Source organism: Pezoporus occidentalis, unplaced genomic scaffold, assembly GCF_034315485.1.
Source record: "Pezoporus occidentalis ecotype Australia unplaced genomic scaffold, CSIRO_AGI_Poc_V1 ctg75, whole genome shotgun sequence".
NCBI lineage: Eukaryota > Metazoa > Chordata > Aves > Psittaciformes > Psittacidae > Pezoporus > Pezoporus occidentalis.
This window is the reverse complement of record NW_026916104.1, coordinates 2465442-2484501: the sequence shown is the minus strand read 5'-3', so window position 1 is coordinate 2484501 and position 19060 is coordinate 2465442. Positions and strand designations below refer to the sequence as shown.

The 19060-nt window shown below is 39.1% G+C and overlaps 1 protein-coding gene across 9 annotated transcripts in view; it reads left to right on the top strand.

Moving 5' to 3' along the window:
* SATB1 (SATB homeobox 1) overlaps window positions 1-19060 on the top strand; it is a 92474-nt gene that overhangs the window by 16744 nt on the left and 56670 nt on the right. For 3 of the 9 annotated variants that reach the window (XM_062602075.1, XM_062602071.1, XM_062602067.1), the window contains exons 1-5: window positions 891-2358; window positions 5240-5475; window positions 9330-9506; window positions 10323-10449; window positions 11175-11298. In XM_062602075.1, the coding sequence (XP_062458059.1) occupies window positions 5265-5475; window positions 9330-9506; window positions 10323-10449; window positions 11175-11298 (639 nt within the window). In that variant the 5' untranslated portion in view covers window positions 891-2358; window positions 5240-5264. Of the gene's footprint in view, window positions 1-889; window positions 2359-2450; window positions 2521-5239; window positions 5476-8930; window positions 9067-9329; window positions 9507-10322; window positions 10450-11174; window positions 11299-19060 lie in introns of those variants that run through there. The other 6 variants (XM_062602070.1, XM_062602069.1, XM_062602072.1 and 3 more) reach the window with 6 other exon arrangements.

Sequence of the window (19060 nt, the reverse complement as noted above, 5' to 3'; positions counted from 1 at the left end):
AGGCTCCGCGCCGAAGGGCGGAGGCTGCGCTGTCGCGGCGGGCGCGCTCGGCGGCGCCGGCAGGATATTGTTCAGCCTTCACCACTGCCGCCCCTCCTCCTCCTCCTCCTCCTCTTCTCCCCCCCGTTCCCTCCACACCACGCTCCCCCCGGCTCGCCCCCCTCCGCCGCAGGCCCCCATCTGCCATGTGCGTGCGTGCGCGCAGGGGGCGCGCTGCCTGCGCGGCGGGCATTATGAGCGGCGCAGGCAGGGCCGCCTCACCCGCACCCAGCTGCCTGCAAATTCGTGCGCGCCCGGAAGCCGCACGCCCTCTTCCCCCGGCCCCCCCCCCATCACCTACCGCCGGCGGCGGGCGATCCCCCACCCTTCTCCGGCCGGGCCCGGCGCCCCCATGCCGCTGCGGTCCCCCTCTGCCACCTCGCTTCTGCCGACCTCCCCTCCCCTTCGTCCTCACCGGCCTCCCTTCCCCCACGCCTGTCTCCTTCACCACCTCCTCCTCCTCCTCCTCCTCTGCCACTTTCTCTCTCCCAGGACGCGTCGGATGATCCGGGGCCGTCGGGAAGGGCTTCGGGCAGCAGCAGGGAGCCTGCGTCCTCTTCCCGTCTAGGGCTGTGGGAAAAAAAAAAACAAAAAAAACAAGGCAAAAAAAAAAAAAAAGCCGGTGGCCTCGGTGTTATTTTGTATTAAAATGAGGAGGAGGAAGAAGAAGCAGCGGCAGCAGCGGCAGCGAGCGGTAGCGGAGAGGAGGCTCTGAGCAGGGGACGGCGGCGGCGGCGGCGGCAGCAGCAGGAGGAGGAGGAGTAGTGATGAGTCAACTAATAATTTAATGGGGACAGAAACAGAGAGAGAGGGAGAGGAGGAGGAGGGGGGGGGGAAGAGAGGGAGAGAGAGAGAGAGAGAGCAGAGCAAGGCAGCTCCGTCCGGGGACACACATACACACCGATATATCCATGTAACATCCAGCAACAACCACAAAACCGGCCTAAATAACAACCATAGTAGCCAGCCAGGGGAAGCGAGAATTAGAAGGGGGGGGGGGGGGAGAAATAGACAAAAAAAACAAAGCCTACCATTATTATTCTTTTTCAGTTATTATTTTTTTTCCTGCTGGCTTGGTTTTTGTTGTTGTTGGCTTTTTGCAACCTTTCTGTTTTATATTTTTTATCCCTTCTGGCGAGTAACTCTTCTCGGAGTTCCCAGATTTTTTTTTTCCTTTGCAGAAGCAGAACCAATTTTTTGGAGGGTTTTTTTTTTGTTTGTTCTTTTTTTTTTTTTTTTTTAACACAGAGGGTTGGGGTTTTTAAATTCTAATTCCTCCCGGTTTTGGACTCGGAGAGGGTGAACCCTCGTCACTTTTTGTAGTGGTGCTGGTGTGCCTTGTGTGTTTGTTTCCTTCCCTCTGTTCTTTTTCTCCCCCCCCCCGCCTCCCAGTGTGCTCCCTCCCTCTTGCACACCAGCCCCCCGTAAATGAGAGGAGACAGGTCCTCTCTGCCTTTTTTTTTTCCTTCTTTTTTTTTCCCTCCCCGGACCGCAAAGGCGAGATTCAAAGTGGCATCTCCGTGCCTTTCCCTGCAATTTTCTCTACACTTTTTTTTTCCTGTTGTTGTTTTTGTAATCTCCAGTAGCGATCTCTGGGGCTGAGGTTTCCGCAGAAAGTTTGGGGGCTGTTACGGTGTGTATTTTTGCGGAGGGGGAGGGGAGCGGGCTCCTTCTGTGTGTGCTGCTCCTCTGGGTGCCTATTGGAGAATAATAGTGTAAGTGACAACCTAGAAGTAGACTTTCTGCTCTTCACACTGGATAGAAAAGCTGCCTTTTTTTTTTTTTGTCTTTTTTTTTTTTTTAATACCCCCCTTTCTCACTTGCTCCTGTACGCATTGGTCTGATTTTTGAAAGGATAGCTAGACTTAAGTCACCCTCCACCTCAATTTTAACCTGCTACTTTATCTTTTTTGATGATGATGATGAATTCCTCGTTTTGAGCGTTACACTTGTCTGAGCAATTTGATCTTCAGCTCCTTTCTCCGTTACTAAACCTCGAAAACTGGCTCTCTCGTAAAAGATATTTAATCTCTGTTTTTTGTCCATTGCCATTTTTGCTCATGGCTACTCTGTTTCTCGCTATCTCTTTTTGCCCCTCCCCGCCTAGAGGAAAATAGCAACAAGGAAAAAAAGAAAAAAAATAAGAGAATATTAGGGGAAGTAGTCCTCAGGTCTGCTGCCCCCCCTCTCCCCCTTCCCCAAAGGGGGGGGGGGGAACCTAGAAAACATCAGTCTTGAACTTCTTCCTCTTCAAGAGCTCGGGCTGCAAAGGAAACCTCCTTTGTTTTTGTTATTTATATGCTGTCAAGTTTTGAAGTGGTGAGTTTCGGGTCGGTTTTGCTAATTTCACTCAGAAAACTGCAGTGTTTCTGTTTCTAGATAAGTACTTTGCTTCTTTGTCTCTTTAAAAGGTCACAGGGAAAGCTTGGCCTGGATTGTGAGAGCCATATGGAACGGATAAGTGAGGAGCCTCTCTCAGATGTGATTATGGGGTTTTATGGGGGAGGGAGGGAAGAGGAGGGGAAAGGCATGGGGAGGGGGCTGATTCAGGAGGAGAAAAAGAAATAATATAATACTGGCTGCGTTACATCGCGACAAAAGGAGATACTGCACCGACTCTCATTCAGAAATTGTGCGCTGTGCCCGTACGTGTACGCTGTCTCTGGGAAACAGTGCCTTGAAATTGTGCTCTTCTCTCAGTGCCTTGTGATGAAAACTTGTGGTTATGAAAGATGCCTAAATGTGAAACACAGGAAAACTCTTGGCCTGGAACTGGCGGAGATGATAGTTCTTCTTTCCCTGCAACCCTCTTCCTGGGCAGGCCACGCTGGTTGTTGCTCATCACTATTCCAAACTGAGGTTTCAGTGAACTTTAGCCTTGGGCATGGAGTTTAAATGAGTAAATTAGGTGTTTTATGTGCATGTAATTTTGCTTTGTAACATAAAGCTTTTTACAAGATGACTAAGCAGGGAAAGGATGCCGATGGGTGGGTATTCTCAGGCCAAGTGAAAATGACCCATTTGGTGTTTTGGTTGTAGTCGGTGTATTAACTAAACTGTGATCTGTCACTTTTATTCACTGTATATGATGTAGTGCAATTCTGACTCATGATGACTAGATATTTTTTGTAGCAAAGAACCTCGGTGCCTTAGAGTACTTCTGAAGTTGCCAAAAGTGACAAGGATTTTCTTGTTCAAGGCTTTTTTTGGTTTGGTTTTGCCCTCCCCCCCCCTTCCCCCCCCCCCCCCCTTTTTTTTTCTTGTTAATCCTCTTATTCTTGTGAGAGACCAGTCTCAGAAAAGCAGCCCTATAGTATGTTAGCATCGGCAGAAACATCGGAAGATGTTAACGGTTTGAGCCTGTAATTCTTTGCTTAGGCTGCAGTTACTAGAGTAAAAAGAAAAAAAACCTCTTTGAAAAGTGGCTAAAATAGGCACGTTTACTGATAGTGAGGTGCACAAACTAAGCCAGATGGGATCAGGATGAATGGTAAACCTTAGCCTCTCACCTTATAAGGCAAAATAACAATTTTCTGAACTTCAGCTATTCAGAGGCATTTTTGGGGTTGCTTGTAAACGTTCAGATTCATATATTACCTCTTTCTTCACCCTATTGGGAAAAGCAGCATGATATTCACAGAAGAAAAAAATAGTTTACAGAATTGTCACTGGCATGTATATCAATGGCATAGAAGTGTGTACAAAAATCCCAAGATGTTTAGGCTTTAATAACTTTGCTATGAAATGTACAGAAAATATATTGAATTACTAGGCAACTGAAAGAAAGTAGCAATTATCAGATTCACACTAGGCTTTCTAAATAAGACTTCCCCAGTATTAGTATTTGTACTTACTAATGTAAATACTAGCTCATAAATTAATGTCTAATCACCTGTCCTTAGTGATTATTTTATATACATAACATAATCGTCAGTGAAGTCACACCTTTCTCAGTCAGGGAAAGGTAGGGTAAAATACCTAACAGTCACAACGATATTGATGAATGAAATCAGAACCAGAAAGATGTCTCTGTTCTCATCTACTGATTTTTAATTTGTGTATTTAAATATGTATTTGGTAAAATGGATTCTGATGAATGTCAAAAATTCTCAAAACTTGCTCTGTTATGTTCTAGGCTTGGGAGATTTTTAGGGATTTAAATGGAATTGCTACTCACGAATGGAGGTTTCAAAAGTTTACAAAAAGGGAAATAAAAGCATGCAACATATACCTTTTCTTAATTTGAGACAGAAATTACTTCTGCATCTTGGTTTCAAATAGCTGTGCCAGCACGTAACATAGCATTACCCAGGGCTTTTTTTATTTTTTTAAGGGCTTCAAAAGTACTGTAGAAATTGCGTTTGGGTTGTTTGGCTTATTTTGTTCCCCAGCATCATGTTTTGTGAGATGCTACCTTCTCTTCTCAGTTATTTTTCGTAATTCAATAAGCTACTTCATTTAACACTTAAAGCCGAACATCTGAAAAAAATCCATATGCATATTTTGAACTTTGCAAAAAGTTGATAAACTCATAGTGTAATATTGGTTAGGAAACTCAAAAGCAACCATGTCCCGCCACTGCTTTCCAGAGCTAAATGTTAAACTCTCTTTTAACTTTTATTTTTAAGGGGGGAGGAATTGTAAATGAACAATATTCTACACCTTTAATAAATCTGTTGCTCCTTCAATTAAAGTTTTAACAATCTCTCTACTGTTGTGCATCCATGTTTTTAATCAAGTAGATTGAGAAATGTTTCACTAGAATCCTTTTCTTTCTCTGTCTCTCTCAACATAATAAAAACACCCAGGATTAATAACAAACCTTTCTGTGAGATGTGTAACAATAGCTGTGTTGGAGCATGTACCTTGACAACCGTCATCATTTATATGAGTTTCAGTCTGTCTCTGATTTAGTAGAATATCTCTGAAGATATGTATTTTTTTAAAGGAATACTCTAGTAAGCATTTAAAAAATAATTCCACCAGATTATGATGCGATTTCTCTGTAAACTGCGGTATAAGGTCACTTTTGGAGAATAAGTTTGTTTCTTTTTTAAAAAGGCATCTTCTTTCCAGTTGAAATAGTTATTTATTCTTCTTTATGAGTTTATGGTACATCTCTCTGTACATGTGCAGGCTGTGTACGTATACATATGCGCACACGTGTACAACATATATTTTTTTTTTTGAATCATGGCAGGTGATCTTTAGAGGCGGGACTGAGTATGGATCATTTGAACGAGGCAACTCAGGGGAAAGAACATTCAGAAATGTCTAACAATGTAAGCGATCCAAAGGGTCCACCAGCCAAAATTGCGCGCTTGGAACAGAATGGGAGTCCATTAGGAAGAGGAAGACTTGGAAGTACAGGAACTAAAATGCAAGGAGTGCCTTTAAAACACTCTGGACACCTGATGAAAACTAATATTAGAAAAGGTAACACTTTTGATAATTCTGCGTTAGAGAAATATGATTTATAATATTTTTTGGGGGGAAAGCATACTTTTGCAGACTCTACTTCATTTATATTTCAGGATTAAATCTGCATTTAAAAATACTATATATTCCCAACTCTGATATAAATCACATTTGGGAAATGTAAGCTTCATGCTTGGGTGGAGCATCTTGCTTTACAGGGTGGAGTTTGATATTTGTGAAGGTAAAGGCTAGCTGCTCTTATTAAAGGAAATTCCTACACTGAAATAGAAGTAATAGAATGCATTAATTCTTTGAGTAAGTGTTGGGCTAAGAAATGCAAAAATATCTAAGAGTAAATACCAAACCCCCAAAACAAATTCTTGCCTTTCCTCTTAATGATGGTCCAAGATTGGAAGGACAGCACTATTTCCATCACAGTTGCAAGTTGGTTTAAAGGAGAGAGTGTAAATCTTTAGGTATCACGTTAGAAAAGTCATTTATGATGTCAATCTTTGCAGTTTATTTTCTTAAGTACAATTCATTATTGAACAATGAACAACTTGGGTGTCATATTTTTCAGTGGCTGGTTTGCTGTAATTAGACATTTGCACAAGGAAAAGGCACATTTAGAATCATTGATGTTTGTATATGGATGGCTTTTGTTTGCACTGAAAATACTTTTAATGGACAATAATCTATAAATTTTGCTTATCGAAATGTGTAAGCCTTTTTGACCATGTCCTGCAGGCTTGCTAATTTAAATCAAAATATGCTGCATGTAATTTGGCATTTGTTTTAAAACAGCCTCTACTTTTCTTGGTATAATCGGTTATGTTTATAATCCAGATTTTTCTTGCATTTGCGAAGCAAAGTGCAAAATGCAACCAAGACTATTAAATGCACAAAGTTAGAAGGCAGAGGAATTTCATTGTGTCTGATGCATAACATTTATCGTACAATCATTTATTTTTTCCTCGGTTTGGCGAAAACAAAGAATATATTGATCCTGAAATGAACAGACACAGCAGTCCGTATTGTTAGATCTTTATCTATTAAAAATGGAAAAACAGCACTTCAGCAAATTCTTTGGCCTCTGCTCATGATTACCCTATTTATTGATTGTTTGCCAAGAATGTATGCGTCTTAAGAAAGCCAGGGTAAGAGCATTAAAAATATAATTTATTACGGCTTTTCAAGCAGAGTGCATTAACATTGTACAGTGAAGCAGTGGGGCTATATAAAAAGGACTTTCTGACGCCTGCAAACATATAAGTTCCATAAATTCCTAAATAGGAGATTTCAGCTGTCTCTGGTATTATGTGATATTTGCACAGCAAACTTTAATGCCAGGACAGTTTTAGACAAGGATTCTACAGACTTCACTGCTCCTTATGGCAGACGTGCTGTTTACACAGACTCGTAAACCTGCAGCAAAAGCTCTAACACTGCCTTCAGGTTTAAATCATGCTGTATTTTTAGCAGCGAGCAGTGACCAATGCTCTCCCCTTTAATACTAGAAGGTTATGAAGTTGCTGCACTTGGAGGTCTTGCCAAGTACTAGCGGGAGTGATCAGCCAGCTGAGATTGTGCTCTCCTGTATAACATTTTTCACATTAACAGAAGGACACTAGTGACAGTTTGCTAAAAGATTTAGTAGCTTGATCTGTAGTCAGATGATACCTGTGCAGCACTACCAGCATCCACCTCTGATAATCTATGCTTTACATCAAAATTTGCCCAGGAGGTCCTCCTGGGTTTTTTAAAGTACGATGTTTTGCAGAATTCTGCAACTAGGGAGACTCTGTACCTGGCAAAAAGTGTGTTGATACACAGCTAAGTACCAGTGCATCGCTAGTTTTGTGTCTGATCACAACTTAATTTGTACGAACTGATATGGGGAAAAACAAATAGGCTTTGCAGTATGTCTGCATACTTTGCAGTATGTCTGCACTGTTTGTTAAAATGAAGCTTTGTTTACATTTTATCTTCAGGTATTAATGGTGAAACTACTTAAGAATTTTGCGCCCTTATGCTGAGTCAGGCGGTAGTAGGTCAAACATCAATTGTGAGAGCCTGGAAGGGAGGAAACAGAAAACCCACCACCTTTTTGCAGATGAATCATGTGTGTGTTTTAGAAAGCTCTCCACAGCTTAATTAAAACCAGCGAAGAAATCACCAGTGTGCATGTACATGTACTGTTTTTGCTTTGGTCTTATTTTCTGACCAAGTCTCAATTAGATTTAAAAGAAACAAGCAGACCAACCAAAAAAAAAAAAAAAAAGAGAAAGAAAAGACCCCAAAAAAGCCCAAAGGGAAAAAAGAAAAAGGTCCTTCCTGCACTACATAAATATTGGCAAGCTTTTAGTCTTGTCTTTCATGCTGAGCCTATTGGGCAAACTGAAGTGAGTTTGTGAGCTTTTCCAAGCAAGCCTGAAGGGGTTTGTTTGCCAGAGATTGACTCTCTGGTGAGCAGATGTAGTTTAAATATACGTGCTTAAGAGGTATCTTTTTTATTGTGATTTCTTGCTATACGTTAGAGCACAAATCAACAGACGTGGTCTTAAAACGTTTATCTATTGTCAAGAATAAATCTTTTTGTACTACAGCGTGCCTGATGCACTTTAGCAGGTTAGGAGGTTTCCGTGAGTCTAGAGGGCAGTGGCTGTAGAGGCATTAACATTGCAGGACTAATTGGAGTTCCTGGGTGCCCTGTTAAAATAACCCTTGTCATCATTTATGCTAAAGATGATACCCCTCTGGCAGGCTGCCATAAGACAGTTCTGTACATCTGCTTTTAACCCTTTTGCTTTCTGTCATTATGAGATCTTAACCTGTGCTGCTGGAAACAGCAGGACAGGACTGGGACCTGAAACTGTGGATCTGAGGTCATCGTGTCATCTGTGTCCGTCTGGGAGGCCGGGAGGGATTTTCATAGAGTCTAGGAATCTGATTACCAGCAGAGACTTTGTCCCTGAACCAGCTTGGATCATTTGTTACTTCTCTGTCTGTTGTCAAAAGGGAGGGGAAAAAAAATAAAAAAAGGAAAAGGTTATTTGCCTAATATTCTGTGTAGGGTAGGGAAGGGTTTGTTGTATGATGTTACAAAACTGGAAATTAGTAATTGCTTTTAGGCTTCCCAAAATAGCAATGAATACCAGAAATGTGGAATGTAAAGGGCAGGAGGCAACAACAACCGCAAAAAAAAACCCCAAACCAAACTCTGAGCTGCGGGTACACTTCTTAAAACAGCATTGAAATCTTGGTTTGTTTCTTAAAGATGCGAGGGAAAGTACTGCTCAAGTGCACTCAGTGAATGAAGCATGAATTAGTGTTAACTTTTGCCTTGTTTCCTTGTGTACTGTTTTCAGAGGGAATGTATAACACACAAGGTGATTTGTTGTTGATGTTTAAAGCAATTAAATATTTTTGGCAGGACTAAGAAAGTTTTAATGTTAACGAACAAAATTATGTAGCTGGTACTAAAATGGCTTACAGTGAAGACATCTGCAGTATGTATTTAGGTTCTCATGCTGCCTGCTACTCACAACAAACCAGGCAGGACAGAGAGAATCAACTTCTCTTCAGTCAACCTTGTTATTTCTATAGAAGGTAATTCTTTAAATCCGTAACTGATCAAGCGAGATAAATTTGCATTTCTGCTTTTCAGAGAGATGTAGGTTTTGTAGAACTTTTTCCTTTTGAGGGGAGGGAGAGGGGAAAGGACTCGGGGAATATGTTTATCAAATATTTGTGATGATTCTTGATGCCTCCTCTGCCTGTTCTTACAGGTTTTATTTACATAACGCTGTATAGACCCACCTACTGTACTATAACTCAAGTTTAATATGTTAAATATATATATTTTTTAATAGGAAGTATGCTTCCAGTTTTCTGTGTAGTAGAACATTATGAAAATGCCATTGAGTACGATTCTAAGGAGGAGCATGCAGAATTTGTGTTGGTGAGGAAGGATATGCTTTTCAACCAACTGATTGAAATGGCATTGCTATCACTTGGATATTCTCATAGCTCTGCTGCCCAAGCAAAAGGTAAATAGGATTACAAAATTGTATGATGAATTCTGTTTGTTTGTGGGGTCTTGGGGGAGGGGCAGGATTTCTTTCAGGAACGCGATGCAGGTTTTGCTTCTTAAACTTCTTGCAGATTCTGTCTCTGTGTGTCTTTTTTGCATTCACGTATTTTTGTTTAGTTTTGTTCGTGGGGAATGTGGAGGTAAATTCTTTTTTTTTTTTTGTTTTGTTTAAAGAAAAAAAAAAGACTTCAACTGAATCATTAGTATGCTTATTGACCTTAATAATCTGCTCCACTGAGGATCCACAAGGAAGTGTAAAGCATATTTGAGCAGATGGACTGTTGAGAGTCAACTTGCATTTATGACTGAATATCCAGCTCTGTTTCTTTTATTTTGTTCCTGATGGTTTTATAGACTGCAAAGTGTTTGGTTTTGTTTTTGTTTTTTTTTATATACTCAGTCCTTGCATTGCAAAATCCTTCTTAATTTAGCAAGAGGAATGGTATTATATCCTATTTGAATTCATGGGAACTTACGAAAATACACTTCTATATGTATTAAAAAATCGCTACTATAATGCATTTGTATAATTTCATAATACAGATAAAGCCTATGCTTGGTGATGTGTGGGTAGGATTTTTTTTTGGGGGGGTGTTCTTTTGTTCTGCCAGATTTAAGAGGCTAGAAACAAAGGTGGTGATCTTGTTAAAATCAGATACTTTTTTTGCTCCTAGGAATTAACAGGTAAATTACTTCCCCCCCCCCCCCCCCCCCAATTTTTCCTGCCCTTCTTGACAACTTCCCCTCCCCTCAAAAAATAAAAATCCCACAGGGCTTATCCAGGTTGGGAAGTGGAATCCAGTTCCACTCTCCTATGTGACAGATGCCCCTGATGCTACAGTAGCAGACATGCTGCAAGACGTGTATCATGTGGTCACACTGAAAATCCAGTTACACAGGTAAGTTGCATACCAGTTCTGGGACGTGAACTGTTACTTGTCAGCTCTTACTGTTCGTATGGCTCGTATTTAATTCCCACTGTGCTGTGTGCTCAAAGTACAAAGGCTTATCTAAATTCCTTTTTAGTTACTCTAATTCTTCTTTAACTTAGAGTATACTATTGCTGAAAACTTTTATAGCTCTGATACATAGATTTTCTTTGGATATCATTAAAACTATATTGCATTTTAGTCAATTAAATGATGCATTACAAGAAGGCATTTTACATAAAGTTTACTTAAGAGAAAAATATTTTTGCATATCATGAACAGTACCATCTGTGTGCATTTTGTAGAAGAATGACTTGCTCACACTTATTGTTGCTGTCTAGGTTCTTAAATTCACAGTAAGAAAAAAGAAAAAAAACAGTTAATATATTAATGCTTTTCATGATCAGTTGTGAGAAAGCATTACACCTTAAATTGTTTTACCAAGCGCATCAGAGCAGGAAGGTAGAAGTAACATGAAAAAATAGTCGCCACATGCAGCTGATGTATAATTCATGCATCAATACAGCAGATGTGTTGTATAAAGTAATTAACTAATCGGAACAATCAGGAGACCGAGAGCAATCTCCAGATGCATCTGCTTGATGCGCAAAATGAAATCTGTCTGTCTTAAAGGAATGTTCTGCAGCAGGATGCAATCTTGTAATAATCCCTTTTCTAATCTGTGTTTCAAATAGTTGCCCTAAACTAGAAGACTTGCCTCCTGAACAATGGTCTCACACAACAGTAAGAAATGCTCTGAAGGACTTACTGAAGGATATGAACCAGAGTTCATTGGCCAAGGAATGTCCCCTTTCACAGGTACTTAGCATAACATGTAATAAATAATAAAGCACTATAGGCAACGCTGATGTGAGATTTGAGATTTCTACAGACTGTAGCAAGTAGTACCCGTGGAGTGAATCTGCCAAATATGCAAATTCATTTGACCACTTCATGATCTTTATAAATATGCCTGATTCATTTTGAACATAGTCTTACAACGTTTCCCATGGGGAGCCATGAAAGGTTGTTTACACCACACTAAAATTGTCTCACAGCAAACTGGATTTTAACTGGTTTTTGTCTTTATTCTTTGAACTGCTTTGATGCAACTACTTTTTTCAAGCACATGTGTTCAAGATGTTAAAAGGCTCTTTACTTACTGCTGTCAAAACTACTACTGAATCTGAATGCTTGTTAGATAACCTACAGTAGTTTTAAATGCTAATTCATAAAATGAGACAGTCTTTGGCATGCTATGTGAGAAGGGAATAAAGAATAAAGCTCCTTGCATGATGTGTTGTTGCAAACAACCAAAGGAAAAGAAGTCATTTATTAGTTCTAATCAAAATATACCTAAGCAAAAATGAAATTTCAATTTATGTATTGCTAAATATTGAACTGATGCTTTCATCAAGACTTAGCGGTATTGTTCTTTTCTGCTATTCTTTTTGTAGTTGCTTTGTCCAGTTACTGTAAAGGCACAACTTACTTTTCTGTGCACTGCAGTGTCCAATGATGCTGTGGTGGGACCATTATATTTCTTTCCACCTTTTAAATTAAAAAAAAAAGTGTATTGTTGTGCAGCAGCAGAGGCAAATTCAGTATACAAATAAATGATGCTGGTTGTGGTAGGGAATGGAGAAGGAAAATAAGGAAGTCAGGGTATTTTTATGGGGATTTTATTTCTCTTGCTGAGAATATTGGAGTCTTTGCCTCTGAAAGACTTCAGTTAATCTATAAAGGACTACTCTCTGTCTGTCTTTTCAGCAGATATATTAGCAGGCTGTTTTGCCATTGCTTTTTTTTCCCCTATGGTTAGATTGTTTTCAGTGGCTCCAATATAGGAAGTTGTGAAGTGGAAATAATCAAAATTATTTTCACTGGTTGCAAACCATCCCAGTAGTGTGACTGCAAAGTTATCTTGTATGTGCCTACTATAAAAGCATGTGAGCTTTTGCACTGCTGGCTTATGGAAGCTGCACGTAATTTGAGATTTTTCTCCATTTTAATAGTGCTAGCTTGTACGTGATACTGATGGAAAGCAAATAAATTCTATCAAGATGGAGTATTTCATTTTTATTTGGACACCAGGTTTCCCATACCAGCTTCTATATATATGTAGGTGATGCAATGATAAAGCAGAGAAAAGGTTTTAAAATTAGTATTTCACTAGAGACAGTATCATGGTACTGGAGAAAATTCAATCATTGCATTTTTAAAAAGTTGGGTTTTAAACTATGCTGGATTTTTATGTAATAATTTTAATGGGCAAAAACTATGTTGCCTAACAACAGCTCTTGACATTAGTAGTTGAGATAACCAAAGCCCCAGAATACAGAACTCTGATTTTGGCCCATTTGTTTACTGCTTTTCACTAAAAGAATATACTTAAAGCCGTCATCTTGTTTCTGTTGTTTAAATCATGCTTATTTTGTCATCTCTATCTTCACTAGCACTGTGGTAGTTGGGTTGCAAGAATTTAAATAGCTTCTGCTTTTCTTCTTTCTTCAAAGACCAAATCACATTAAGCTTAAAATATATTTGTTTATTCTTAACTTTTGGAAAAAACAGCTGTTACAGTGGTTGATCAGGAGCCCATCAGTCAGTTTAGATATTCCCATTTCTGTCTGGGAGCTTGAGGGAGGACGTGTTGATCTGATGGTGTCCTTTTCACAGGACTAAATTAAGCTGAATGCTTCCCATATTTGCTTAACTAATAACTTACTGTGTATCTATCATATGGAAAGGATACTGATTTAAGAGCGTCTCTGTTTTAGTAAACATATTAGTTTGTGAATTCCTGTGCAGTGGTGTGCTGCTGCAACCGAGGTGAGATGTAAGAGCACAACAGAGGTTGGAAGGTAATGTTTCCGTAGAGGGTCCATCAAAATGCCGTCATGGGAGATTCTTCTAAAAGCAGAGGAGTGGTCTCTCCCGTTATGTACTTCCACGGTTGTAGGTAATGCTATATGAAGTGCTTCATCACAAATGCAAACTAATGCAGTGACACTGTACCATAACTTATTAACACTGTTATATAATTTATTAACCACAGAAAAATGACTGGAAGTGGAAATGAGAGTAGTTATCATTTTCGGTCACTGTCATTAGCAGTGCTCTATTTTGTGTAGGTACAGAAGGATTTGTTGCAAAGTATTTAAGTTGCTGTGCTCAATGCATGGGATCTCCAAAGCTCCGTCTAAGCATGGAAAACTGAGAGTCGTCATTGTCACTTAGAATTTACTGTATTTTCTTAATTGATCTTGCATTTTCTGTATTAAAAAAATTGCTCATATTTATTCAGAATACTGATATTCTATGTACTGCAAAGAAACCTAAGTAGACTATTTTTATACTGCAGATATTTTTAATAGCTTGAAAATATGTGAGCAAACAAACTTGGAGATCCAGTTTGTCTTAATTAGAGGCTTGAAAACTTAACAGCATCATCTACTTAGGTGGGTTTTCTTTTCGTTTTCTCTTTTCTTTCCCGTTTCTTTTCTTGTCCAACTGAAACCATAGGGCATACAGGGATGAACTCTTCATGCCTTCCTTGGCGAAATACCACTGCGACTCTTGCTCTCATTAGGAGAGCTGAATATATGGTCTCTTTCGAACCCACTGTAATTGTCTCGCTTTGTGGGTTCTGTGACCACACCTGAAGGCCAGGCTTGTCACTCAGTGTATGAGCCTATACCACAGGGTATCACCGTTGACTTAACTTGAAGTATTCGTGATGGACCAGAGCAAATGCATGGCTCTGAATTGCTGTGGAATTGCAAGCATCTATCCAGAGGTTTCAGTTCTCAAATTTTTGGTATCAAGTAGGCAAGGTAAAAGCATGCTGCAATTTTGTATGGAAAACCAAGCTTGTTCTGAATTGTATGCTGCAGTATGTATTTTCATGCTTTACCTTGGGTTTGCAGATTTTACTGATAGAGGGGAGCAGCATACCCACATACCAGGTGAAAGACTTTTTGCGTTTGATATGCATGGCTCACTTAATTTCTGTTTTCTTTCCAGACCTCTTTTGTTGGGGAAGGCAACTTGGAATTTAATCTAGCACTCAATTTTGGGCCATCTTGTGCATTCCATTAAATTGGTGCATCTCACGAGTGGCCTAGATCTCATTTCCCTCTTGTTTTGGCTCTCCAGTCTCCAAAGAGCTGTAAAGAAATTGTTCTACCATCAATTCTTATTTCCAACCCCTTGCACAGAAGCTCCATTCTACCTTGGTCTGTTGGGAGCTGCTCTAAAGTGATCAGGCAGGCAGGCCTATTGCATTTATTTATTTAATGTTAGTCCTTCCATCTCTTTACTCAGCCTTACTGCTAGAATTTTCATACTTCACAGTTTTGCTCTGGTTTGGTTTTTAGTGCAGAAGTCTCTCATTACTTCCACAGTTAAAATAACTGAAATACTACAGACTGTATTTATACCAATGTTAATAAGGTTTTTTTTGTTGTTGTTTTGTCCCTACTGAATTATTGTCTCTCATTCTCTCTCTCTCTGCGAATATATATATATATATATATATATATATATATATATATATTCACACACATATAGTTATATAACTTTTTATGAGGGAGAGAAGAACATGGGCTATCAGCCTGAGAAAAGGCTAGAAATTCTTTTAATAATTCTGGAACAAACTCACTGTATGCTTTTGAACATTTAGATGTACTCCTTATCTTGAGTTCCTCTAACCTTTTCCATGAAAAGAAGATAACAAGTCACCTACCAAATGAAGAGATTGTAGAGATGAATTAGTATCTGGGCACCCCTTTGAAAATATGTGATCAAATGACATTGACTTTTCCACTGGTATTATCTTGCCTTTTTTTTTTTTTTTGCTACAAAAAGATATTTTTAAATGACTGTTGTTAGTATTTACAAACAGGCATTTTATCAAACCCTCTGCAAAAGCACTTCTGAAACAAGGGATTTTTTTCTTTTCCCTCATAGTATCCTGAAATGTAAAGGTGGGCGATTTTTTGTATTTTTTTTTTTTTTTCCTTTGCTCATCCTTTGAAGCTGCTTGTGTATATACAACCAGTAGTCCGTGCACTATGGATGAGAAATTCCAGGCCTGATGTGTAGCAGAATCTCAGATCTCGTTTTATTTATTTATTAAATATTTTGTAGGGGACGTGCAATATTTGCATGCACTATATCTAGAGGCTGCGATACTTACGGACATAGTCATTTGCAGACATTCCATGTTTATTTTTTAAGATATCTGTGTGTGCCTACGTACCCCCACCCCTCTGCCATGCCTGTAATATGTTTTACATAAGTTTGCTCCAGATGAAGAGGGAATGGCATTTTGTCAGATAGAGGGATACACACTTCCATTCCATGAAATGTATGTGCACACAGAACAAGTGCTGCTATAATACCCAAGTCTGAATAGTTTTGCACTTGTGATAAATATAGCTATCCTGATTGCATTTTGATCAAACTTCTGTGCTGCTGTGCATGGTTGTCTGCATCTGACATGGGCACCATATAGATCATATAATTTCCTTTCTGTTCGGATATCCTGCCTGAAATTTGCATGCTGTTTTATGCAGACATTGTGCCGACTTCGTGTGATCTGGCAGAGATGCCAGACAGAAAGCTTGCTCAGAACATCAGTGTTTCTCAGTTCACCTGATCTGAAGGCACCTGGCATCATAGCAAATAAGCAGCACGACAGAAATCCTCTCACATTTTCTCACTGCTGTTCTGACCATCCCACCTCCAAAATCCTACCAAAAAAAAAAGAAAAGCGGCATTTGCTAAACCTAAGATTTCCAGACCTATAAATAACCAAGGAATGAGCTATTAAAAGTTACAAAATACATACTTTTCATGAGCAATTTTTAATTCATGCTTTACAAAACTGAAAGGTGCTTGGTTTTCTTTTTTACCTTACCCCTTCAATTTTACCTGCCTAGACCTGAGATCAAGTCTTTAGATTTCTTTGTTGCTTCTGATTCTCTTCTGTCCTTCTCTCCTCTTCCTCCCCTCCCCCAGTAGTTAATAACCTGAGTAAGGAATGTAGCTCCTTTTTCTGTAACTTAGAAGTTACTATACTTTAGATTTTAAGGATGTCATTAATTATTTCAGGGAACTAAATCCTTGAGGGCCTGGATTCAGGTTTTGGCAGGCAGAGCCTATCAACCCACCCCTCAGTTGCTTAAGAGCATTCACTCTGATGTCTTCACGCTGATGTGGTATCTAGATTTTTAAAACATTTTCAATTAACTATTAAAATTTGTGCCCATGATTTTTAGTCATCCAGATAGAACAGGCAGTGCAGAGCCTATTGCTGACGGGATGGGGAAGATGAAATGCACATGTTGGTAGAGCTGCGTGAGGACATTCACAGGATGCTCAACCTTTCAATTGCTTCATCTTTTGATCACTGATTTATGTTCTTTAGATGCATCTAACCACTCTCAGTGTTAAATCTATGTCATTCTATCTGCAACTGTTTTATCTGAGGAGAGCCCTGTGAAAAGAGAAAATATATAGCTATTTTTTAATACCTCTTCATTAGGATTAAGGTTAAAATCAGGATACCAAGAATCCCTTTCCAAAACAGTTATAGGGCCTGGACTTAATCTGGGGAGGAGGGCAGTGTAATTTGTTTCTCAAATAAATGCAGTCTCTTATTTTAGAGGACTCTGTAAGGTGTCAGCATGTCCCTTAGTATGTGTGCTGTTATGAGGTCTTGCGTTTCTGCTTCTGAAATAGTGGAGGAGAGTCCAATTCATTTCTTATTTTTTTCGTATACCCCTAAATTCAGCTGTATGGAGATCCAAGGAGCTATCTTCCCAGGCTCTCTGGAGCAAAAAGCACAAAATTCATGTGTTTTAAGGGAATAACAGTTTTGGGACTGTGCTCCACACTTTGTGTGTTAACCACATGGGATTGTATCTCAGCGGTTTTGAGAACTGTGTCATGTGAATGGTTATCTGCATTATATGGACTTCAAACTTTAGGGAAGTGGCAGAATGAAAAAGGAACACAGCACATTTTCTTCTGATGCATTTTCCTCCTAAAACATGCACTTGTTGTAGAACTGAGCCCTACCTGACTTCTGTTTTCATTTAGTGGTCCTGAAATGTTACATAGACTAACTCACATTTTAAACACTTGTGATGATGTTCTTTTATTTATACATACACACATATATATATGTAAACATGCTTCCCCCCCCCCTTTTTACATTACAGGCAGTCAAGTAATGCAGTGCTACAAAATTCTGTATTTATTCATTGTTGTTTCTCATATGCTTCTTAACGCAGTCATGACCAAGTGCAAACCCTGATTTATTTATTGTTTCTCCATAACTTTATTAGAGGGTTAACAAGAAACTCCTCCAATGTTCCTTAAAGCAAGATTGCAAATAAGTCTTTCTTTCTCGTCTTATTGGCAAATTGTTGGCTGTAGAGTACTGCACAAGTATAAACAACATGAGAGATCCTTTAACATAACATGAGAGAGCTTTTAGTCACTTTGCTCTCTAGCTTTGGAACTCATTGCCAATTGAAGTAAGGAAAGCTCTGGCTGTTGGGACTTTTAAATCTAGACTTAAAAGTTATTTGTTCTGTTTAGCATTTTTAAAATTATTCTATTAGGAATTGTATGTGCTTCAGTTTTAATTTTAACTCATAATGATTGTAAAGCACCCTGGGATGCTTGCGTGAAGGGCGCTACAGAAACCCAAGATTGTATTGTACTGTGTTGTAATGTATTGTATTATTACATGGTGCTGGAGTTGGACCACGGACAATTCATATAGAAAGCATTTGAATACTTAGCTAAAGATAAGAAGTGAGTGTTGGGGGGGGTGCTCTCTCGCTTCTTTTCCCCCTTTTCTGTCAGTTATTTTATTAAACTAAATTAACATGGCAGTTATTCCCTAAGAAATGCCAGCATAATTTACTGCTGCAAAGGGGCTCAAAATGTAAACCAGATGATAAACTAAAAATAAAAAAGTCCACATTAAGATTTAATTGCACTTCCCTTTCTATATTACGTTCTTATGTAAAATACATTACAAAACAGTACTTTCTTTATCACTTCCTTCAAACTGAATTTCATTAACAATGAAGAAATACATTGTCTCTGTTTCAGTAATGTCACTTGACAGTTAATCCGTTAACTTGATGTACATGTCTTTAAGATTTTTTTTTATTTTTTTTTTATTTTTTTTTTTTTTTTACAAAGAACATGATAGCACTGAGTGGAGCCAAGTATTGCACAATCATGTGATTTGCAAGTTTCCCAGCTCACAGCTTTGCCAGTGCAGGTCAGTTCACACCTGCCACACTTATGCCATTCTGGTCCTCATGTTGCTTTTCCTCAGTGATTGTCAGAGGTAGAGAGAGTTGTGCATGCGGCTTCTTCCTTCCCCCTCCCTCCCCGCTCCGAATGTGTGGTAAACCCTGTGCATTGGAAGTGTCTGCTCAGGAATTAAATGGAGTTTAATTTCTGTCCATTAGGAAGCTGCTATCCACATCACCAATTAAGCCTTCTATTTAAAGGGAGAGGAGATACGTATGTCTACATCTTAATCACTGCT